The sequence below is a fragment of the Eretmochelys imbricata genome, chromosome 6 (genome assembly GCF_965152235.1).
Source record: "Eretmochelys imbricata isolate rEreImb1 chromosome 6, rEreImb1.hap1, whole genome shotgun sequence".
NCBI classification, from domain to species: domain Eukaryota; kingdom Metazoa; phylum Chordata; order Testudines; family Cheloniidae; genus Eretmochelys; species Eretmochelys imbricata.
In genome coordinates this window covers 46,327,693-46,352,038 of record NC_135577.1, presented here as the reverse complement: position 1 = coordinate 46,352,038, position 24,346 = coordinate 46,327,693, and the positions used below count along the sequence as shown (strand labels likewise).

At 41.2% G+C, this 24,346-nt stretch overlaps 1 protein-coding gene across 1 annotated transcript; it reads right to left on the bottom strand.

The window, feature by feature from the left end:
* Positions 1 to 3,606: 3,606 nt before the first annotated feature.
* SVIP (small VCP interacting protein) lies at positions 3,607 to 11,776 on the bottom strand. The gene is made up of 4 exons (XM_077818492.1): positions 11,585 to 11,776; positions 8,807 to 8,857; positions 5,601 to 5,717; positions 3,607 to 4,468 (listed from the first exon to the last, which is right to left on the bottom strand). The coding sequence occupies exons 1-4, from the start codon at positions 11,645 to 11,647 to the stop codon at positions 4,454 to 4,456; spliced, it is 246 nt and encodes an 81-aa protein (XP_077674618.1). The 5' UTR covers positions 11,648 to 11,776; the 3' UTR covers positions 3,607 to 4,453.
* Positions 11,777 to 24,346: the final 12,570 nt, after the last annotated feature.

Below are 24,346 nucleotides of genomic sequence, written 5' to 3'. Positions count from 1 at the left end.
TAAAGAATAATCCACTACAAATCTTTGCAAAACAGAAGTCCTGAAACCTGATCTCACCCCTTCTGAGTCAGAGGTTTGGTAGAGTCCCTCCTACCTTTTCCTTTCCAGCTAGTCTGCCTTGTATGTGGTGATGGTTACTGCCCCTGTTCAGAGAAGCCATGCCATCTGTTTAGCTGGAAAACTTTCCTCTTTGCCTCTGTAGGCCCCTTGTTAGGAAAAAAATATATATATTGTTCCAGTGCCCGAGGACAGCAGTTGAGAGATTATTGAAGTTGATGGCCCTAAAATGCCATCTTGATAGCTGCCAGGCTCAGGAAAGGGCCTTGACACCTGACTGAAGGCTCAGCTCAGAGAAGCTAGCTAGAATGCAATTCAATATACTTGCCTTGGAGAAGGCTAGAAGTGTGTTCAGCCTGCAATACAAAACAGTTTCCAGTTTGATACAGACATGTTTCGCCCCCGTCAGAATCTTGTTAATCACAAAAGCAGAGTATGGCTGGCCTAGTGCTTTTCATGGCCCTAGATATGGGGGGGGGGGGGGAATCAATTGTTTTTGGGGAAGGACCTGCCTCTCCTTACTCCAGGAAACTAACAGTGGTATGGAGAAGCCCACCTACTTAAGCTATTTGGAATTTGACTGGGCATATAGGGTGAAGGCCTTAAATTTGGAAAAAATTGAGACTTCAGAGGCAGAGTGTTTCAGGCTAGAGAGTGGCAGAACATTGTACAGCATGACAGTGAAGCAGTAGTTATATTTCCTCCTTTCTAGCCTTTAAAAAATACAAATACAATATTGTTAACTTTGTGGCTTATGTTTAAATGTACCAGTGGATTGTGATAAATATACATGTTTTAAATTGTAGTTTCAATGGTTTCTGGATTCATACAAATTGTGCATTCTAAAGGAACACTAACTGCAGCAGATGCTATTAAGGATCTATTAAAACTTTTCTGCATTAGACAAATTCTAAAAGCTTTCTGCAAAAATAACCATTTTATGTTAAAATCTAGTTTAAGACTACTTATCTTATTTTTACATTATTAGTACAGTGGCTGTAGATATGGGCTGGTCCAATTTTCCTTTGATATCAGTCTCTACCACCACTTCAGACTTACAGTATATTCACTAAAAAGAAAAAGGAGTACTTGTGGCACCTTAGAGACTAACCAATTTATTTAGTCTCTAAAGCGCGACAAGTCCTCCTTTTCTTTTTGCGAATACAGACTAACACGGCTGTTACTCTGAAACCTGTATAGTCACTAAAAATGGCAGATCTAGAAAAAAAATGACAGCAAATGGAGGAATATCATTCCCATTTAAGACCCTCATCCTGCGGTCTTTCCAACTGCAAACATCTGTAATCCTCCATAAAATCTGTTTTTCACACCTTTAATTATGATTTTGTTTTGCAAAAATCCCTTTCATTTCAACAGGATGTATTTTAGTTGGATTTTAGACATAGTGTTGTCTTATCAGGGTGATAACCCCATGCAAATAGTGTCCTGGGTTCTTCAAAAACTACTTATTTCTTGACCCAGTTCCATTTAGTGCAAGAATGGGGAGAATCAACTATTAATAGACTAAAAGTGTGTGTAGGAAAACATACATCAATTCTTGGTTACATGGCATATACAAAAATACATATGCTGAAGCATGCAAATACTCCTAAACATGATGCTGAACCTTTAAGGCCTTCATGCTGCAAGTGGATTTGCACCAATGGACCCCTAGATCCAGAGTATGACTGAAGCCAGTAGAACTCCCTACAGGTACAAAGGTCTACCTGCATAGATCAAATTGCAGCATCAGGGCTTAAATTTATACATGGAAGGGGAGAAGGATAGAAAAAAGTACATTTATCACTGAAGGGAAAAAATTCACAGTTACAATAATAAAGACCGAAAGTGTTCCACACTTAAGTGTAGAACTGTCAGCTTCCATAAGCAGCATATACTTTGGCATAAGGATACCATTTCAGAGAGCATGTAAATGATTAAAAATTAAGGGGATAAATTCTGGATCCCTTGAACTCAATGGCAAAATTACCACAGACTTCAGTGAGGCATTGTTTAAAACTCTTTTTGTTCTTCCTAGGGTCTGTACAGAAGACAGGATACAGATTAAATCATGCATTTTGCAATCAACAAATGTATCATCCTTTAATTTTACATTCTTTTCAGATAGGGCAGTACTTTGTTCATTTATTTTCTAAATACAGTAAATTGAGATACAGTTGTAGAGTCTCTATTATTCTTCACTAAAAACAAGTACAAAGCACTCCATTAACTTTTTATGCTGATGCAAACCAGAAAGGCAGGAGTTTGTGGAATGTGGGGGCTAAAAAATTATTCTGGGATTACTCTACTTGAAGTGCACTCAGTGTTGTAATCCATGTTTTGTTTTTCCATTGACAAGATCTCCTGTACTTTCTGAAACCACTGATGCAAGTGGGTAAACAGATTTCCATATCACTTTTTTGAGCAGTTCATCTAGCTCAATAGATTTTAGACTTTCTTCTCTACCCTAAGATACGAAAAACAAACCACAACTATGAACCTAATCCTCTAAAATGCCAAATACTTTTGAATGTTTTTAAAGTCAATATATCTGAAAGAACTGACTCTTGCAAGACTGGACTGTTAAAACTTAAATATGGTAGTCATTTAAATAGATCAAAGTTGAGTTACTGAGCAGTTAAAAGCTGGCAGGCAGAATCATGTCACCCTTAAGAGCACAACACTTATTTACATTTGTCTCCTGGCTGACTATTGAGCCACAATGCAGTGTAAGTGCATGAATGCAGAGGTTAAATCCAAATAACACAAATTCCTGATCAACAAACTCCGCCACCCCTCCCCCCCTGCAAAAAAACCCCTGCAAAACTCCACAACCATTAAAGTGACACTTTAATGACAAATTGTCTTGGCATAGTCACACTGTAGAATGTGACGCTCTACTAGAAATCCTGGACAGAAAGTTGCATTGTACATTACGCACACTGTATTTTATAACAGTCTTCCATTGTAGTTTAATTCAGTAAAACAGGAATATAATACTGAATAGGGCAAATGCCCACACTCAAAGTAAATGTGAGGTATCACTATCTTCTATGAAGGCCACTGCTTTTGTCAGTAAACTAACAGTAGTATACTCTTGTTAAGAATTCCTTTGCTATTATGAAGGCAGAAGCCAGGAAGCTAGTTCTTTCAAGAAAGTGGACTTGATAGTGTATTTAATCCAAGTAACACTTCCACGGTCTAATCTGGGTCAAAAATGGAGTCACTAGGACACAAATAGGCCAAGCAGTGCCCTCCAGGGAAAATAAAAGTTGTATTTTTACTGCAACAGAATCATTTCTAAATTCCCTCATCTACTCAGTAGTGTTCTGAGGTCACTTCTAGTTTTGGAATCAGTTCATAATACACCAGTTTAGTTAGCTGTAAATAATCAAAAGCAGTTTCACATTTGGGAAAAGGATTACAGACATTCCTTGATACAAAAGAGCAGTAAAAGTGTTTCTAGCACTTGGAAAATATTAGTGTACTATATATAGTTAAGCCACCCAGGTAGTACAGAAGCTTTTAGGAAATAAACTATCCAAGAGATGACTTAATAGGTCTTTTCCTTTTCTATTTTTTAATATTTCCAGAAGTACACCACCACCCCCTTGTGGTGCAAAAAAGAACAACGTAGCCAACACTGTTTAGCTAATACAATTATGTACTCAAAAGAAATCCATAATCGGTGAATCAATGAAAAGAGAACAGGCATAAGATCACATAAAATATTTACCTCAGTAAAAGCATGTAAAGTGATTTATAATTCAAAGTGATTTTTTTTATAGCACATTTCACAAAATTTCAATTTGCAGAAGCCAAGCTTTTCCAAAAGCCTTTTAAAGGCACTAAATTCACAGGTGACTAACCAATAAGTAGTACAGAAGAGGTGGACAGCAGCACATGTATTTAACTATAAGCATCTAGAGAAGATAACTTTTTTTTTTAACAAAGAGGCAGACAAAGTTCATCACAAAACTTTAAATAAACGCTAAAACAAAAAGAAAAACTCCCACACACTAAAAGTTACCCAAGCTGTGCATAAGTTAGTTTCAAGAACAGAAATAAAATACATTCACTCTATCACCATTAAATACTAAGTTCGTTCCCAAATAACTGTGCATCTCCCGCTGTCCACCCCACCCAAAAGTTGAAGCATGAGACGTTTAAAAAGAATGATAAGTTTTGGCCACCTTTGTTTTCCATTCTGAGATTCTTGGTTGAAAAATATTCTTAGCATACACCTCTATCCTCCGTCGTACTGCAATGGCAAAGTACTGTTGAATCTTCATATACAAACAGCAAAAGCCACACAATGAATAAGTGCCACTCAGCTGCAGAAACTGGCAAGTTATTGGCAGTATTTGACCCTCTTCTTTTCAAATGCCATACTTATTTATCCAACCTGCCACTAGAAAAATAAAACAAAGTTGTATGTATGCAGTAAACTCAGTGATTCATTACAATCCACGTATTTCATTCAAATCCACCAATACTTTTGATGTGCAACAAGAGGATGCACAACTTTCTAGATACTATCCCTGTCCCAAAAAGATACTATCCCAGTCCCTGTCATCTAAAAGGAAAGCAGTAACTTATTAAAAAGGCAAGGGAGAGGGAAATAAGCATATATAAAGTGTAGAGAAAAAAAACAGATGCACACCAAATATACATAACTGCCTCCTTGCCTGTTTATTATTAATTGGCTAATTTCTTATAAACACAGAGGAAAAAACATGATTTTTGAAGGTTGCCATCTTACAAGTACGGTAAGTAAGGGTGTTCCATGTGCAGGGAGCAGCCTGGAATAAGGTGTGAATATGACTGTGGGAGAAGCTGATAAATGGGAAGTCAATATTAGCATTAATGGTGGAGCAGAGAGGATGGGAGCAATGCAGTAAGAGACAGGAGTGGATAAGTGGGGAAGGACAGAGCTGTGAAAAGCCTTGAAGGTTAGGAAAAGTAGCTTGCGCTTTGTGGTACAAAAGGGAGACCTAGTGGAAGAATTCAAAGGGGGTAGGGGTATATAGTAAGACAATACGAAGGATGATGAATGATCTTAGAAGCTGCATTTTGAATGGATTCGAGGGAAGGGTCAAATGGGTACTGGAGAAATCTTAAGAAGAGGCAGCTGCAACAGTCAATGTGAGATAAAGAGTCTGAACAAGATTTTGCTGTGGGAATAAAAAGGAAAGGTTGCATCTTAGAAACTTGACAGGAATTGAAGCCCTGATAAAATCTGTATACAACCTAGATATGAGGGTCAAGGAAGAAGAAATTAAATAGGACTCAGATGATTGGCTTTTGTGACTGGGAGCAGGGTGATACTGTCAATAACTGCTGAGAATGCAAGTGGATAAGAAGTATCTGGAATGAAACATGGGACATGTTAAGTTTACTTTTACTTTCTATTTGTGCTTACTTTGTTTTGTATAGTTCTTTAATAGATTTATATAGACAAAACTGAACTTACTAATAAAGCTAGTTAAATCTAAAACCAAACATTTTAAAAAGGATTTAACAAAGTGAATCTTAAAACTTACTCTAAGCCCGCCTCCTCCTCCTCCAGAGCTTGAAGATGCAATTTGTTTCTCCATTTCCTCCTGTTTCTTTTTCTTTTGCTCCACAGAATATGGGTTCTTAACACCACGAGAGGTGGCCTTTAGGGAAATAAGATTGGATAAAATACTGCAGTCCAATTTCTTTTCAAAGAAATAAAACCTTGACAACTATATTTTGTGGGTTTCTATTTGGAAGCAATATTGAAACACTAATTAATAATAGTATGTAACACAGCAGCATAACTTTTTAAGGTGCTTTTTAACATTGCACAGTATTTGTCAGTGATGGCAATGGGGTATTCTTTTATTTGTATATCCAGATGGGCATAATTTAATGAGTAAATGCACGTGGTTTGTATTCAAATTGTAAAATTAAACGTTTCCCCCTCCCCTTCAAAAACTCCCATGCACTTTGATCCTATAGTTTTTCCAAATGGTATGAGCTCCATATTCTTGCCCTCAGCAATTGAATTTTAACTTAGAAAGGATGGTTCAGGCAGTCAGCTGCATCCAAGAACCCAAACTGTTGTTTTATATGGCATTACTGCCCCACCGTCTCTTACCACATAGATTTCTGCAAGTACAGGGCATCCTATGGCTAACAGAGATATTAGCCAAGAGGTCTCATTACAATTTACATCAAGTGCATGAGGGGAGATGACAGATGTAGTTCCCACATCTACAGTCCTTATTTGCACCCTACTTAGGGACCCCGCTTAGGATGTGTGAAACCAAGGTTCAATTCCTCTATCACAAATATTCTCTGTGACCCTGGGCAAGTCACTATTTGTGCCTCAATTGTCCATTTGTAAAATAGGGTTAATAGTACTTTCCCCTATGTCAGAGGGGTGTTGTGAGGATATATACGTTAAAAGATTGAGGCACTAAGATACTGTGGTGATAGGAACATATAAGTACCTAAATTAGAGCGATATACGGTTCTAAAACATGAATACCAAGGCTGTACACAATAGCTTCTTTTTCCTCTTACTTATTTTGAGATCTGAACTTAACAGAATTTTTAATGCACTTCTAGCTTATAATTTAGAGCTATAACACTACATGTGAGCAACAGAAAAAATAAGGTTAAATCTATGCTGAGAGGAAAGAGGAACAGATTGTTATCAGTCACCACCACCTTGGATTTGTGCTAACAGTCAAAGCAGATTTCAGAGTAACAGCCGTGTTAGTCTGTATTCGCAAAAAGAAAAGGAGTACTTGTGGCACTTTAGAGACTAACCAATTTATTTGAGCATGAGCTTTCGTGAGCTACAAAGCAGAGTTGTGACAAAGTAAGACTGTAGATGGAGTAAGAATGTGAAGAGAGGCATTAAGCTGTCAATGCAATATAAAATATGAAGTAAAGATGAAGTAGGGTGATCTGAACAGTATTTTAGATTAGCATATTATTTGCACAGAAACAGAATGACACTAGCTGCAGCATGGTCTGAACACACGGCTGGAAGCCTTAGTTCTAATTCCAATTTGGACACCAACTCACTGATGTACGCACTTAGTCTCTAGTCATTTAAACTCACTCATACTCACAAATCAATAGACTACTCGTATGTCAAGATACATGTTTGTAGAATAGGAGCTTTAGTTTGTGTTTGTTTCCACCATCTACTATAGGGGTGGCCAACCTGGGGCTCCAGAGCCACATGCGGCTCTTCAGAAGTTAATATGCGGCTCCTTGTATAGGCACCAACTCTGTGGTTGGAGCTACAGGTGCCAACTTTCCAGTATGCCAGGAGGTGCCCACTGCTCAACCCCTGGCTCTGCCACAGGCCCTGCCCCCACTCCAGCCCTTCCCGCCCCCCTCCTGAGCCTGCCATGCCATCGGTCCTCCCACTCCCGCTCTGAGCCTCCTGCACACCACGAAACAACTGATCCGGAGGTGCGGTGAGGGAGGGGTAGGCACTGATCAGCAGGACTTCCGGTGGGCAGGAGGCGCTGCTGATGCATTCATTAATGTGGCTCTTTGGCAATGTACATTGGTAAATTCTGGCTCCTTCTCAGGCTCAGGTTGGCCACTCCTGATCTACTATATCTCTTCCTATATGGTATTTATCTACCTACCACTCAGGGTTGTTGCAAGGATATATATATTTAGAAAGTACTTTGAGATTCAAAACACTGTAGATGTACTAAATCTTTTTTTTTTTTTAATTAAAATGTAGGCCAAAGCAAACCAAAAAAGTTTTAATAAAAAGGCCTTTAAATGCTGCTATAATAATTTAGAAAGTGCTTTTATCCATGACTCAAATATGAATCATGATCTTTAAACAGTAGCAAACCGAACAAGCCCGTATCAGCAAAAGGCCAACAAACTATACAGAGAACAACCAACAATGTTCATACAATACACACATTCATTATCTTCATACTTCATATTTGAAATTCAACAAGACACTATAGAAAATTTAGATTATGCAGTGTTTAAAAAAGGTTTATTTTTAAGGTAAGGTGCAAATAAGGCTACAGTTCCTTTGCCTTAGGGTTCTGTATGTGTTTCCTCCTTCCTATTATTACTTCTGCCCTAAGGCACATACTACCTCCACTTTCCTAAATTTAAGACCTCCCAGCTTCAACACCCAAGTCCCCAACTTTTCAGGTCCAGAGTCTGTCAATGCCACTGCTTAATTGACTGGGATGAGGAAAGAGACCCACATTTTCCCCATGTTAATGAAGCGAACAGCCAAGAAATTCAGCTATGTTGAGCTTTTAGAAGTAGCAAGTCTCAAAACAACACTTGCAAATGCTGCCAAAACAATTAAATATCTTTGAAAAATGCAACTGAAATATCTCTTTGGTGTTTGTGGTTAAAGTAAAACAAAAATATCACTGACAAAAATCAATTTCTTCTTTGGTTTAAAAGAACTTTCCAGCTTTGCATTCACATTTTATAATGGCAAAGATTTTCAACGGTCCTAATAGCTGTTTGAATTTCAATGGGAGTCAGGTGCCTAACTTTCTTAAGCTCCTTTCAAAATCCCCGCCAATGTTCCATGACATCATTATATAAATACCCATCAAATTACTAACATGACAGCCAAGTGCAATGATAAATTCCACTTGCCGATAGTCCACGTATGCTGTTCAGCTGCATTTCGGCAAAGAGACCTCTGGTATTTTCCATTTTAAAACCAGTGGCTACATAACAAGTTTCTGAATAAATGTAATGTTACCTCCATCTGCCTCTTTTCTGCAGCTTCTGCAAGTTGTCGTCTTTTACTTTCCTACAGAAAATTTGAAAAAAGGTGTTATGTTCCATTGTAGTAGAGAAAGCAGAATAAATTGTTTAACAATGAAAATATAGCAGTTTTAAAAAGGATTAAATGATATCATGCATAGACTACTCCATGTCCGTTCCTTGTCATTCATATGAACAATGGAAGTTATTTAATCAGATTCTGAACTTAAGTCAAACGGCAGCTGCTTCTTCTCTCTGTTTTAAGTATTAAAGTAACTACATAAGGACAGGTTTCAGAGTAGCAGCCGTGTTAGTCTGTATCCGCAAAAAGAAAAGGAGTCCTTGTGGCACCTTAGAGACAAACAAATCTATTTGAGCATAAGCTTTCATGAGCTACATCCGACAAAGTGAGCTGTAGCTCACAAAAGCTTATGCTCAAATAAATTTGTTCGTCTCTAAGGTGCCACAAGGACTCCTTTTCTTTTTATAAGGACAGTATGCTTTTGGTTACTAAGATGGTAGAAAAGGAGCACCTGTGGCACCTTAGAGACGAACAAATTTATTTGAGCATAAGCTTTCGTGAGCTACAGCTACTCTGAAACCTGTTAAGATGCTAGAGTGTTATTGCTGCTACAATGTATTCCAGTATTTGAGTAACAATAGTGTTATGCAGATATATCCATTAGAAGGCCATATTTCAGGTGACTTGCATCTTTACCGCAAAAAAACAAACAAACAAACAAAAAATCATTCTAGGATGAAACCTACAATAAGAAGGTATTTTATATGGCAGAGAAATGGACACAGTGCATAAGATGTTCTTATCATTTGAGGAGAAAAGAAAAATGAGATCTTGGTATGACTGCCGTTTCCCCGAGGGCCTCATGAAAATGAGGCAGGTCTCAAGAGTTATCACAAGCATAAATATTTTAAGAACAAACATCATGGAACCTCTGATAGTGACGTTTACAAAACAACTGTAACTAGAATAGCTATCACTATAAATGGATTTTCACTGAATACAAGTTCACTAAAACCAGGCTCCACAGTTTTCCAGAGTTAGAAAAGAAGATTTATTTCCTTACCAGTTAAATCCCAACCAGGATCTTGATCCAACAATCAGGTCAGCTAGCATAGGCCCTAAACCCATGAAGAGTCCCACTAATTCTGAAGTCAGTGGGTTTCCACAAGGATGCAGGGAACTATGCTAAGAAGATTGGTACCCATATCAGTAATAAATGGTAGTGATGGCGTATGTGAAATGAGTTCACCATCTTAGTAAAGTTTCTAGTAGGAGGGTGCCTATAACAAACAGGAGTGTAACAGAGAGACCAAGGATTAAATGGGCATAAAACAGAATTACTCTCTCACTCATAAGAGATGGTCCCTTCAGATCTCTATCTTTGTGCTCCTGCAGATACTTCAAGTGGAGGACACCTGTGACTGAGACTGACAAACTCCAAATTATGTTAATTTTAGTTCATGATAGAGGTTTCAGGCTTAAGGGGGGCATGGATCAGCATTCAAGTGACTCTCCCTATCAGTACGCAGCCTGGGGAAGCTAATAATCCAACAAGCGGACCAAATTCGGTGATGAATCCTAGTCACGTGCCTCCAGAGGCATGTTCCACACATGCTAAGAAGAAGGGATCGTACCCTATGGTTTTTGTTCTCTGGTTACATAATGTGTGGTGAGATACTGACCCTGCAATACCGGCTGGTAGAAAGACAGTATAAAATAAATAACAGGATTTTCAATGTTTTAAAATGATACGCAATTTGACAAACTAATTTTTAAAAGTAAGTTTGGATTTTGTGTTTTAATTCTTAAGAGTTTTCTGTTGATGTTTATAATCTCCCTTTTTGCTGACTCCCTGCCAATCAAGGAAGAAACTGACTAGCAAACATTCATATGACACTACCCACATGTGCAAATACTTGCAAGATCCGGTCTGTACAGGGGGAAGAGTGAAACTGTTATACCAAGTGCTGTCAAATGCCCAAAGCAGACAAGATGGAATGAGAGAAAAATATCTGTTTGCCCATCAACTTCTTTCAGTTACAAGAAAGACCTAAATTAAGTCCAACATTTTCTTACAAAATTATTATTTTCAAGTTGACAGAGCCCCTTTAAAGCAAAATGTACTTAACAAAAACAAACCTAGAGCGCTAGGGACCTGCTTCTGCAGATCCATGAAATAATGTATTTTTTTTTAATTAAAGGGTATATTTAACCCTTAATTATACATCGAGGGCTTAATTCCCTCTGTCCCAAAATAAATATTAAAAACGCAGTCTCTTAACGGGATCTGTTACTGCGTGTATGTCACTGGAGTATGTTATGGGTGCGCCTTTGGGAGGCGCCAATCCTCACGACTCACTGCACCCCAGGTGGGCTGACCGACCGCAGCACACAGATGTTCAGTCCTTAGGCTGGACAAGGGCAGCAGCAACTACCCCGCCTCTGCGCTGCTGCATTATTTTAATCCTGCAATTATGGGAAAACCACACCGTGGAAAGTCGCCTCTCTCTGGGGTAATTTCAAAAACCGACCAAAATACAAAAACAAACCTCTAGCCCAGAAAAAAAAAACCAAAAAACCCGGAGGAGGAGCTGAAAGGAGGATGCACCTGCTGGGGGCCTGCTCCGGAGTGGGAGGTCCCTGCCCAGCTTGAGTCTGGCGGGGCCGGGGAACGCGGTGCCCGCGGCCCAGCCAGGGCGTGTCGGGGGAGAGGAGCTGGGCTCCCGCGGGGGCCGTACGCACCGCACTCACCGGGTCGGGCGTCTCCACCACGTCCTCGGCGGCTCCCCCCAAGCAGGGTAGGCAGAGCCCCATGCCGGGCCCCGGGCCGCCTGGCGCTCGCCCTCCCGGCTCAGGTAGCCGGAGCTCCGGGGACCAGCCGCGACGCTCCCGCCCGGCACAGTCAGAGCGCGGAGCCCGGCAGAGCCCGCCCAGTTCTGGGATCGGGGCACACGGCGCCACCTGCAGCTCCGGAGCTGCTGCTGCTGCCGCCGCCGCCGCCGCGGGGTGGGTGGGGCAGAGGCGGAGGCCGCAGGGAAGCTGGCTGCAGGCTCGTGGGGAGGAGGGCGCCAGAGTTCCACCGTTGTCCTGCTACCGAGGGGCTCAAAGCCTCTGCCAGTTACTGAACAGGCTGGAGCTGGCAGGGGCTTGTCAGCCGGGCGTCCTCACAAACGTACTAAGCAGACCCAGGCTCCGTGAGGCGGCCCGGTGTCGACGTGAGAAAGTTGCAGTACAACTTGCATTGTTTTTGTAAGGTTTCAGATGGGCTATTACCAGCAGGAGAGTGAGTTTGTGGGGCGGAGGGTGAGAAAACCTGGATTTGTGCTGGAAATGGCCCAACTTGATTATCATACACATTGTAAAGAGAAAAGGAGTACTTGTGGCACCTTAGAGACTAACCAATTTATTTGAGCCTGAGCTTTCGTGAGCTACAGCTCACTTCATCAGATGCATACCGTGGAAACTGCAGCAGACTTTATATGGAACACTATCCCCGATAATGTCACGGCAAACCTGGTGGCTGAACTTTGTGACTTTGTCCTTACCCATAACTATTTTACATTTGGGGACAATGTATACCTTCAGATCAGCGGCACTGCTATGGGTACCCGCATGGCCCCACAGTATGCCAACATTTTTATGGCTGATTTAGAACAATGCTTCCTCAGCTCTCGTCCCCTAAAGCCCCTACTCTACTTGCGCTATATTGATGACATCTTCATCATCTGGACCCATGGAAAGGAAGCCCTTGAGGAATTCCATCATGATTTCAACAATTTCCATCCCACCACCAACCTCAGCCTGGTCCAGTCCATACAAGAGATCCACTTCCTGGACACTACAGTGCTAATAAACAATGGTCACATAAACACCACCCTATACCAGAAACCTACTGACCGCTATTCCTACCTGCATGCCTCCAGCTTTCACCCTGACCACACCACACGATCCATCGTCTACAGCCAAGCTCTGCGGTACAACCGCATTTGCTCCAACCCCTCAGACAGAGACAAACACCTACAAGATCTCTGTCAAGCTTTCTTACAACTACAATACCCACCTGCGGAAGTAAAGAAACAGATTGATAGAGCCAGAAGAGTTCCCAGAAGTTACCTACTACAGGACAGGCCTAACAAAGAAAATAACAGAACACCACTAGCCGTCACCTTCAGCCCCCAACTAAAACCCCTCCAACGCATTATTAAGGATCTACAACCTATCCTAAAGGATGACCCAACACTCTCACAAATCTTGGGAGACAGGCCAGTCCTTGCCTACAAACAGCCCCGCAACCTGAAGCAAATACTCACCAACAACCACATACCACACAACAGAACCACTAACCCAGGAACTTATCCTTGCAACAAAGCCCGTTGCCAATTGTGCCCACATATCTATTCAGGGGACACCATCACAGGGCCTAATAACATCAGCCACACTATCAGAGGCTCGTTCACCTGCACATCCACCAATGTGATTTATGCCATCATGTGCCAGCAATGCCCCTCTGCCATGTACATTGGTCAAACTGGACAGTCTCTACGTAAAAGAATAAATGGACACAAATCAGATGTCAAGAATTATAACATTCATAAACCAGTCGGAGAACACTTCAATCTCTCTGGTCACGCAATCACAGACATGAAAGTCGCTATCTTAAAACAAAAAAACTTCAAATCCAGACTCCAGCGAGAAACTGCTGAATTGGAATTCATTTGCAAATTGGATACTATTAATTTAGGCTTAAATAGAGACTGGGAGTGGCTAAGTCATTATGCAAGGTAGCCTATTTCCTCTTGTTTTTTCCTACCCCCCCCCGATGTTCTGGTTTAACTTGGATTTAAACTTGGAGAGTGGTCAGTTTGGATGAGCTATTACCAGCAGGAGAGTGAGTCTGTGTGTGTATGGGGGTGGGTTTTTGGAGGGGGGTGAGGGAGTGAGAGAACCTGGATTTGTGCAGGAAATGGCCTAACTTCATTATCATGCCCATTGTGTAAAGAATTGTCACTTTGGATGGGCTATCACCAGCAGGAGAGTGAATTTGTGTGGGGGGGTGGAGGGTGAGAAAACCTGGATTTGTGCTGGAAATGGCCTAACCTGATGATTACTTTAGATAAGCTATTACCAGCAGGACAGTGGGATGGGAGGAGGTATTGTTTCATATTCTCTGTGTATATATAAAGTCTGCTGCAGTTTCCACGGTATGCATCTGAAGAAGTGAGCTGTAGCTCACGAAAGCTCATGCTCAAATAAATTGGTTAGTCTCTAAGGTGCCACAAGTACTCCTTTTCTTTTTGCGAATACAGACTAACACGGCTGTTACTCTGAAACCTGTCATTGTAAAGAGAGTGATCACTTTAGATAAGCTATTACCAGCAGGAGAGTGGGGTGGGAGGAAGTATTGTTTCATGGTCTCTGTGTATATAATGTCTTCTGCAGTTTCCACAGTATGCATCCGATGAAGTGAGCTGTAGCTCACGAAAGCTTATGCTCAAATAAATTGTTTTTGTAAAGTGATTGTAGTCAAAGCAGTGCAAATCTCTGTGCAGACCCTCCGTTTTCCTGCGTAAGAGGGGCCTATTTATCTTAAACTGATTCCGAATGGATTTCAACTAAACCAAACTAAGCCCCTCTTAAACCAAAATTAGAATGTTCACACAGGGTTTTATACTGGTTTGACTAAATCATTTTAAAATCTAACTTTTAGTGAAGCTTTCGTATGTAGTGATTTCATTTTTAACTAACATTGTTTTAAAAATTGATTTAGTTAACCGCTATGTAGACACTCTTAAATAGATGTAAATCTGGTTTGTATCAGTTTAATTTAAATCTATTTCTTACTGAATTAAGGTGCTAAACTGAGCCTACAATAGATGCTAAATGATATTTCAAATCATGTTTACTAACTCAATTAAACAAAATGTTTTCCCCTAGAATATTGCTCTTGTAAATAGATACACTGTTTGGGGGCATGTTTGCCAGACCTGGGAAACTGCAGGGATTACAATTAATTTTGTAAACCATGCAGTGATAGACTCTATTTCTATCCAGCTGGACTCTCAACTCTACATGCGGTTAATCCCGCCTATTCCCCTCTTCACATGGCTATTCCTCTTCATTTATCCTATACTGTCTCTAGGTGGTTCTCAACCATGAAGCCAATGGGAAAAAATGCATTGTCCAATATACTCCAAAATCTTTAAGGAAATGTTGTCCATTTATACATCTCACATGTGAAAGTTCAGGTGGATGAATTTGAATTTAGTAAAGTTAGTAGAGATAAAAATCAAGTTTCTATTTAAAAGGTCCGTCAACTAGCAGTGTATGCATCTGATCAGATAGGGATTAGTGGTTGTCACAATATCTGCGTGTTTGATCATTTTTTTCCCCTCCCACTGGATTTTTTTTCTCTCTCTGCTCTTTCTTTCAAGCAGCATGAGAACATGCTAACATTTGTTTTTGAGTTGAACTTTCAAACCCGTAATGTTAGAATGGGTTTGAAATTAGGGAAAGTGAATTCTTCCGTCCCCAGTAACAAAGGACCTGATCTAAAGCCCATTGAAGTCAATGGAAGAATTGCTTTGGATCATTCATGCTCAAAGATTATACCACTAGGCTCCTGGGATACAGTATTTAAAGCTAGCTATAAGTATCTATCTATCCAATCATACTGATAGAAAACATTCTTCATAGACTATAGGAATCCATTAATGGGGTCCATTCCAATTATGAGAATAAAAGATCAGATCTTTAGCTAGTGGAAATCAGCATAAATCCATGGTATTATGCCTATTTACACCAGCTAAAGATTTGTCTCAAAGAGTTCATAGCATGTATGGCATCCCTCCAAAACATCCTGATTTAAGACTGACTAATTTTCTTCATCCATCACAGAGATATACAGGGCCCAAACTTGCTCCCATTGTACACATGTAGTTCTTAGTCAAGCAGATTGTCTGACTGAAGTAAATGGGACAACTCATGTGAGTACAACTTATGGATCCAAGTCTCATTGGATCCAACTTTCAACTTGATCCAACTCCAAATAAAGTAAGTGAAAAGCCTGAAAGTTGAATCCAATATGAATAAGGGTTACAGAATAGTGATCACTTATTAATTGCTGATAGGTGTTTTACTGCAGTTCATTGGAAGAAAAGAAAACCCTCCAATAGCATCTTGGTTTAACGAAAATTGGGGAATACTGAAGATGGAAAAATTCACCTATTAATAACAAGTGGAAGTGTGATTTGGCCTTGTTTAGTGACTTTGTTTTTAATATTTTTTCTCGCTATTTGTATTAGTATTAAAAAATAAACACCGTAAAATAATACAAATAGTCAAAACCCCCATGGAGACTAGAACAGCTGCCCATGGAAGTAACTGAGTTCCTATCAATGAAAGTGTTCCAAAAGAGATTGGCTAACACTCTCAAGATAATAGTGTAAGGGAATAACCTGCACTAGCTACATGAGATTGGCTTTATGAACTGTAAGGTCTCTTCTAGTCATAGCTTCTTGATTCTAGATAATAACAATTGCTTAGATAGAAAAATGATTGGGTGTACTTACTGCTTTATTAAATTACCGTCACTATGTATGTAAAAGATTGCTTTCAGTTCTTTTTTAAAATCAGAATTTGAGGCCTTAGAGCAAACTGTTATTGAGAGAATGTCTCTATTTAAATAATAGCCAATCAACACTGACAGGCTTAAGGATTCGTATAGGTCTTTAGTCACCACTTCAAAAGAGTAAGAGGATATTTCAATTCAATGCTCTTTCATTCATTGCATGCTGCCTAGTCATTTGGTGACATGGCAAATAAACCCAGTGGAAATTAAAACTTGGTTTGAAGAAAAAAAAAAAAGAATAATTTTGTTAGGAACAAAGGCCTAGATCCAGGAAAGGATTTAGGTGTTAAGACTCAGCATCCTGCTGCTTAACTTTTGGGCCCTAGAAAATGACACTGCGATCTACAAAGCCTGAGTTAGGCACCTAGGCTCCTATACAATGAATGGGGAGAGATAGGCACCTTTAGATCATGATCCACAAAAGGCAACATGCTAAGGGAACCTCCTAAGGCAGAAAATGGGAGCTGCAGACCTGCTAAGAGGCTAAACTCTGTCATTCTTTCAGCAGGAAAAAACCTATCTTTGCTTGTGATCTGTGAACTAGGAGAATTTTGCTACCCAAGTTGTGTGTGGGTCCCACTCTGATAGGTGTGCTCAGAGGCCCCCTAACTCCTCAGAACAGCCAGGGATGGCCTCTAAGCACACCTACTGGACCTCTGCACAGGATTTAGGTAGTCAAACAGCTGCCTTCCCAGGTTTGTGAATTGCTCTAGCCTTACATGGTAGGTAGGCCTCTGGGTGCTCAGAGTAAGGCCACGTCTATGCTACCCGCCGTATTGGTGGGTAGTGATCGATCTATCAGGGATCGATTTATTGCGACTAGTGTAGATGTGATAAATTAATCCCCGATCGCTCTGCTGTCGACTCCGGAACTCCACCAGGGCGAGAGGCGGAAGCAGAGTCGACGGGAGCGGCAGCCGTCGATCCCGCGCTGCGAGGACACGAAGTAAGTGATTCTAATTCGATCTAAGATACGTCAACTTCAGCTATGCTATTCTCGTAGCTGAAGTTGCATATCTTCGATCGATCCCCCGCCCTCCCCCCCCGTAGACCAGGCCTAAGACTGCAATGTGCATGGTCAGAGGCTACAACAAAGGTGCCTACAGGATTAGGTGGAGCTGATCAGGAATGTTGTGGATTTTGTGAATTGCAGTGATGCCCCAAAATAGGACTTAGGGACTAAGGTCTGCACGATGGACTTTAAAGCAGCACAGCTGTACCGCTACAGCTGCATTGCTGTAAGGTCTCCTGTATAGCTGCTCTATGCCAGCAGGTGAGAGTTCTCCTACTAGCATAATTAAAACACCCTCAACAAGTGGTAGTAGCTACGTCAGTAGAAGATGCTCTCCAGCTGATGTAGCCCTGTCTACACCAGCACTTTTGTAGGTGAATCTTATGTCAATCGGGGTGTGTTTTTTCACACCCCTGACTGACTAAAGTTTTGGTGACAAAAGCGCTAGTGTAGACAAAGCCTAAGTATTTTCATGGATCACCCACTGTCCTAATTTATTTCTAGATTCTGGTAGATCCTAGACTGAAACTTGGATTCTACCTGCAAATTGCTAAAACTATTAGCAGCTCTTTAAAACAGAGCCTTTTTAATTCCTTCAATTATACAGGTATCTATTGGTGCTGAGCAACAACTAACATTCATTAATTACTCACTTTAGTGATCTCTGCACTTGGCTACATACACTCTGTTTTGATAATAAAATATCCTGGACACTGTCTGTTACATATGGATAGCCCTTACACTGGATTTGCATTAACTCCAAAACTAGAAGTACAGGTTTAGTGTAACTGGGAAGAGCTATTTTAAAAGTACATGGTAATATGCTAGTCATGCCAGGGCTTGAATGTTCTTTTGAAAGCCAGCTCCCATGTTGCTATTGCCAACATACAAAGATTCTAACAAAATCTTAATTGTGAAGATTTAATAAACACTGTGTGATGGGTATATCTAGTCCTACAATGTCACAGAAAGTTATTTAAGTGAGCTGGAGACCTCAGTTAAGGCACCTGGTGGCAACAAAAGGGTGTGTCAGGCTCAATTGAAGATAAGATCCAGCTGGAGTAGAGCTATGTAGTGAATATAAAGGAAAGGCTTTAGGACCGAAGGAAGATAGCTGAGCTTTACTAATCTTTCCTGAGATGGAAATGCTAGATAGACACAGTCTAGAAAAGTGACTGAGAGAAGCTATAGGGGTGGGCTGTGCTGAGCCTTGGTAAAAGGGCAGGAATAAGATTTTTCAAGGAGAAAAGCAACACTTCCCTAGGCTGCTATAAGCTCTAGAAAGATGTCTGTAAAGCCTGGAAAGGGCCTGGGGCAAAAGACCTAGTATCAAGCTAGAAAAATAACAGTGGGTTTGAAGAAGCAGATCTTAACTGCTCTTGGCCAGGATTCTGGACTAGAACCTGGAGTATAGGAAGAGCCTGGGGTCCCCTACTTGCCACTTATGAAGATGGTGTGAAACCCCCTAATAGAAAGGGGGTAAGTACTACTGGAAGGCCTGAGATAAGGGGTATAAAGAACACTGGATGTGGAGTTGGGGTCTGTGGACCTGGTGTGAAGTCATTAGGGACTTTCCTATTCTGAAAATGATGAGACTGAATGTGATCTGATCAGAATACTGAGAAGCAGACAACTGTAGTGGTTGTTGGCAGGAGGAGGAGAGCCATGCCCACCCACCAGTGGGTGAGTAAATTTCTATAATCTATATAGACCTTTTTGGTTGAAAAAAACAGTACCTGTATGTCATATATATGAGGGCATTTAATGAAACAGGCCTGGTGCGTGCTTCTGTACCTTCCAAAATGCCCACTGCCTGAACTGGGAGCAGAGTTAGACTTGAGGATATGGGGAAAGGTAGAATGGTTGTGTTCTCCTTACTGTCTGGCAAAGGTGGGATAATTTGGTGAGGGCATGCTGCACCCCTTCAAAGGGTGAAGCAAGGAAGGCCTGGCTCTGACCTCTTGGAGCTGTGGTTGAGAAGGTTTAACTGTGCTCTTCTATTACAGTGAATGAGGAGTCACCATTTAGTCCTGTCTCATTGTCAGTTTGAAAAAACCTTAAACCCAACTAAGATAATACTAGTCTGTCTTAACCTCTGGCTTAGAGTCCCCAAGTATAAAGTGACTCTTTGTTGGATCTCAGTTTAGAATTCTCAAATTCCTGGCTCACAACCTCATGATTCATCAGTTAGACAATGGCTCCTCAGTAGTCAGTCTTGTCATTGTCACAGGAGACTAGACTCAGTACTCCTCTGTGGGGAATACTGCTGCAGCTGAGAGAATGTTGCATATGATAATAGGAGAGTAGTCTGCGGGTAGCAGGACTTGATAAGAACCATAACTGTTCTGACCGGTGCAAGCAAAATTTAGACTTTTAAGTTGTCTAGGTTTAAGGGGGATACTTAGCTTAAAAGCCACTAGAAAGGGTAGTCCTATATGCTGAATTACTTAGGATTTCTCCTGCCAAATTCTGTAGGCATTTCTGAAATGTTGTCTACTCCCATGAGTAACTTCTTACAAAAAGAAACTCATAATGAGTGACAACAATTGCTGTTTGTGTAATGGAGGTCATTTCGGAAGAGGAGGCAGCACAATGCAATAAGTAAACTCATAAAAGAAGAAATATACATTGTAAGGAGAGTGATCATTTAAGATGAGCTATTACCAGCAGGAGAGTGGGGTTGGGGGAGAGAAAACCTTTTGAAGTGATAATCAAGGTGGGCCATTTCCAGGAGTTAACAAGAACGTCTGAGGAACGTTTCCTGTTTTCTCTCCCTCCGCCCCACTCTCCTGCTGGTAATAGCTCATCTTAAATGATCACTCTCCTTACAATGTATATTTCTTCTTTTATGGAGTTTACTTATTGCACTGTGCTGCCTCCTCTTCAGGAATGACCTCCATTACACATGAGTGACAACAATTGCTGTTTATGTGTAATGGAGGTCATTCCTGAAGAGGAGGCAGCACAGTGCAATAAGTAAACTCCATAAAAGAAGAAATATACATTGTAAGGAGAGTGATCATTTAAGATGAGCTATTACCAGCAGGAGAGTGGGGCGGAGGGAGAGAAAACAGGAAACGTTCCTCAGACGTTCTTGTTAACTCCTGGAAATGGCCCACCTTGATTATCACTTCAAAAGGTTTTCTCTCCCCCCACCCCACTCTCCTGCTGGTAATAGCTCATCTTAAGTGATCACTCTCTTTACAATGTATATTTTTTCATGGTCTGTGTGTGTATATAAAATCTCCTCACTGTACTTTCCACTTTATGCATCCAATGAAGTGAGCTGTAGCTCACGAAAGCTTATGCTCAAATAAATTGGTTAGTCTCTAAGGTGCCACAAGCACTCCTTTTCTTTTTGCGAATACAGACTAACACAGCTGCTACTCTGAAACCTGTCATAAAAGAAGGAATCCTCCCCACACCCATACAAATATTTGTGAAATACTTCCAGGAATATCTGTTGCTGTTATCTGCAGATCAGTGTGGGATCCTCTTTTTCATGAAAGGGCTCATGCAAAGGTGGATGAGGAAATAATAAAATGATGATCCTAGTTATTTCTTATGGATAAGTGGCTAGAATTCTCTGGGGGACGGGGAATCGTTAGAAGCATGAAGATCAGAGAGTGTAAAAGCTATTGAGTTGACTTTTTCATTCCTCTGGCTAGGAGAGTATTGTTCCCTATAATGTTGGTTGGTGGTTGTCTTTATCTAGTTTAAATGTTTCCAGAGATGGTGAATCCACGACTTTCAAACTCACATAGAACTTCAAACGTTAAGGGCCAGATTGTGTCCTTGGTTCATAGAACTGGAAGGGACCTCGAGAGGTCATCTAGTCCAGTCCCCTGCACTCAAGACAGGACTAAGTATTATCTAGACCATTCCTGACAGGTGTTTGTCCAACCTGCTCTTAAAAATCCCCAATGATGGAGATTCTACAACCTCCTTAGGCAATTTATTCCAGAGCTTAACCACTCTGACAGGAAGTTTTTCCTAATGTCCAACCTAAACCACCTTTGCTGCAATTTAAGCCCATTGCTTCTTGTCCTATGTGAGTTTGAAAGTTGTGGATCCACCATCTCTGGAAACATTTAAACTAGATAAAGACAACCACCAACCAACATTATAGGGAACAATTTTTCTCCCTCCTCCTTGTAACAACCTTTTTTATGTACCTGAAGACTGTTATCATGTCCCCTCTCAGTCTTCTCTTCTCCAGACTAAATCAACCCAATTTTTTTCAATCTACCCTTAAAGGTCATGTTTTCAAGACCTCGAATCATTTTTGTTGCTCTTCTCTGGACTTTCTCCAGTTTGTCCACATCTTTCCTGAAATGTGGTGCCCAGAACTGGACACAATACTCCAGTTGAGGCCTAATCAGCATGGAGTAGAGCGGAAGAATTACTTCTCGTGTCTTGCTTAAAATACTCCTAATACATCTCAGAATGATGTTTACTGCTTTTTTTTTTTTTTTTTGGAGGGGTGGGGGGCAACAGTGTTACACTGACTCATATTTAGCTTGTGATCCACTATGACCCCCCCAGATCCCTTTTTGCAGTACTACTTCCTAGACTGTCACTTCCCATTTTGTATGTGTACAACTGATTGTTCCTTCCTAATATTTGGAATACTTGGCATTTGTCCTTACTGACATTTCATTCTATTTAGTTCAGACCATTTCTCTAGTTTGTCCAGATCATTTTGAATTTTAATCCTATCCTCCAAAGCATTTGCAACCCCTTCCAGTTTGGTATCATCTGCAAACTTTATGAGTGTACTGTCTATGCCATTATCTAAATAATTGATGAAGATATTGAACAGAACTGGACCCAAAACCAATTCCTGGAGGACCCACCCATTATGCCCTTCCAGCATGACTGTGAACCACTGTGAACTCTTTGGGAACGGTTTTCCAACCAGTTATGCACCCACCTTATAGTAGCTCTATCTAGGTTGTATTTGCCTAGTTTGTTTATGAGAAGGTCATGCAAAACAGTATCAAAAGTCTTACTAAAGTCAAGATATACCACATCTACTGCTTCCCCCCATCCACAAGGCTTGTTACCCTGTCAAAGAAAGCTATCAGGTTGGTTTGACAAGATTTGTTCTTGACAAATCCATGTTAACTGTTATTTATCACCTTATTATCTTCTAGATGTTGGTAAATTGTTTGCTTAATTATTTGCTCCATTATCTTTCCGGGTACAGAAGTTAAGCTGACTAGTCTGTAATTCCCTGGGTTGTCCTTATTTCCCTTTTTATAGATGGGCACTATATTTGCCCTATTCCAGAAGACTGGAATGTCTCCCATGACTTTTCAAAGATAATTGCTAATGGCTCAGATCTCCTCAGTCAGCTCCTTGAGTGTTCTAGGATGCATTTCATCCAACCCTGTTGATTTGAAGACCTCTAACTTGTATAAGTAATTTTTGATTGCTCTTTCCCTATTTTAGACTCTTATCCTACCTGATTTTCACTGGCATTAACGATGTTAGACATCCAATTGTCACCAACCTGCTTGGTGAAAACCAAAACAAAGGTCATTAAGCATCTCTGCCATTTCCCATTTTCTGTTATTGTGTCCCGCCCCCGCCCCCCGCATTGAGTAATGGGCCTACTCTGTCCTTGGTCTTCCTCTTGCTTCTAATGCATTTGTAGAATATTTTCTTGTTTCCTTTTACATCCCTAGCTAGTTTGATCTCATAGTACTGCCCTCATGCCAAACCATCTCTTGGGAGCTGCATTAGCACAATCTCACCTGGAGGTTCCCGTCATGCAGATAATGTGTACAACATGCTCCCTTTCCCTAATGGAGAGGGGCTGAGAAGGTTATGGTTCTGCCACATTCCTATCCATCTTTTCCTGTAGCCACCATCTCATTTAGGGTGCTGCATTTCTCCTTTCTCTGATAGAAGGGGAAGGAGACCATGATGCCATACTCTTTGAATAACTGGTACCCGCAGTGCTGTTAGAAAAGAGCAGTCCTTGAACCGCTTCAAATGCGGGGACTGTAGGGGAGGAGGAAGACATAATAGGAAAGGATCCTCCCCAACCCTAGACTTGAATTAAACTTCACAGAAATCTTGTGAGGTAGGTAAGTCCTCGGAGAGGGAGGGGGAATGCAGTAAGAGGGGGTGGGGCCTCAGAAGGGGTGGGGATAGGGTTTTTGGTTTTGTGGGAGTAGAAAGTTGGCAACCCTGGTGTCTGGGCTGGAGGAAGAATGCCAGCTAATGGTGAGGGAGAGGATATGATACTCTTGAAACCAGGCCATCTGGCTCTCACTGGATAGCAACCAAAGAGATGCTGAGGTCAGATACTGGGTTGTGGTTTTTACTGGAGAATAGGGTGACCACCTTTTCAAAAGACAAAGTGGAACACATGCAGGAATCACAACCCACTCCCTGCTCCTCCTCTTCCCTCCTGAGGCCTCGATCCCTGAAAGCTCGAAATGGGCTGTGTTAAGAGATACCCAGGGAGCCCGGACTGCTGTGGGGAGCCCTGGACCTTCCACCTGACCTGGGAAAGGTGCCCAAGAGCAGCTCCAGGCCCATGTCCCCACCTCCCTGGGACACATTGCACAGGGCAGGTAGAGGGGCCGGGGTTCCCCACATCAGCTGTTACCAAAGCCTTGGTCCAACATCTGGCCTGGCCAGGGGATGGGACCTGAGTGTGGGGGAAGAGGAGGAGCAAGAGCAGGCCTTAGAGTTTACCACCCGGCCAGTATTTGGCTGGTTTCTTATGGATTAGCCAGTTCCCAGAAAAATAATCTGCCAGGTTTTTATGTGGGTCTAAAGAGTTGTATTATTATCACAATACACTTGGATATCTAATGTTAAAAGTTCTGTGTCCAGCTAAAGATGCTGCAGTGTTTCC

Bases quoted from the DNA above. Each gene is read 5' to 3' on its own strand.
- SVIP (XM_077818492.1), bottom strand. From the start codon at position 11,647: ATGGGGCTCTGCCTACCCTGCTTGGGGGGAGCCGCCGAGGACGTGGTG. The intron at 8,858-11,584 runs GTGAGTGCGGTG...AATTTTCTGTAG, and splicing joins TGGTGGAGACGCCCGACCCG to GAAAGTAAAAGACGACAACT. The intron at 5,718-8,806 runs GTAACATTACAT...ATTTCCCTAAAG, and splicing joins CAGAAAAGAGGCAGATGGAG to GCCACCTCTCGTGGTGTTAA.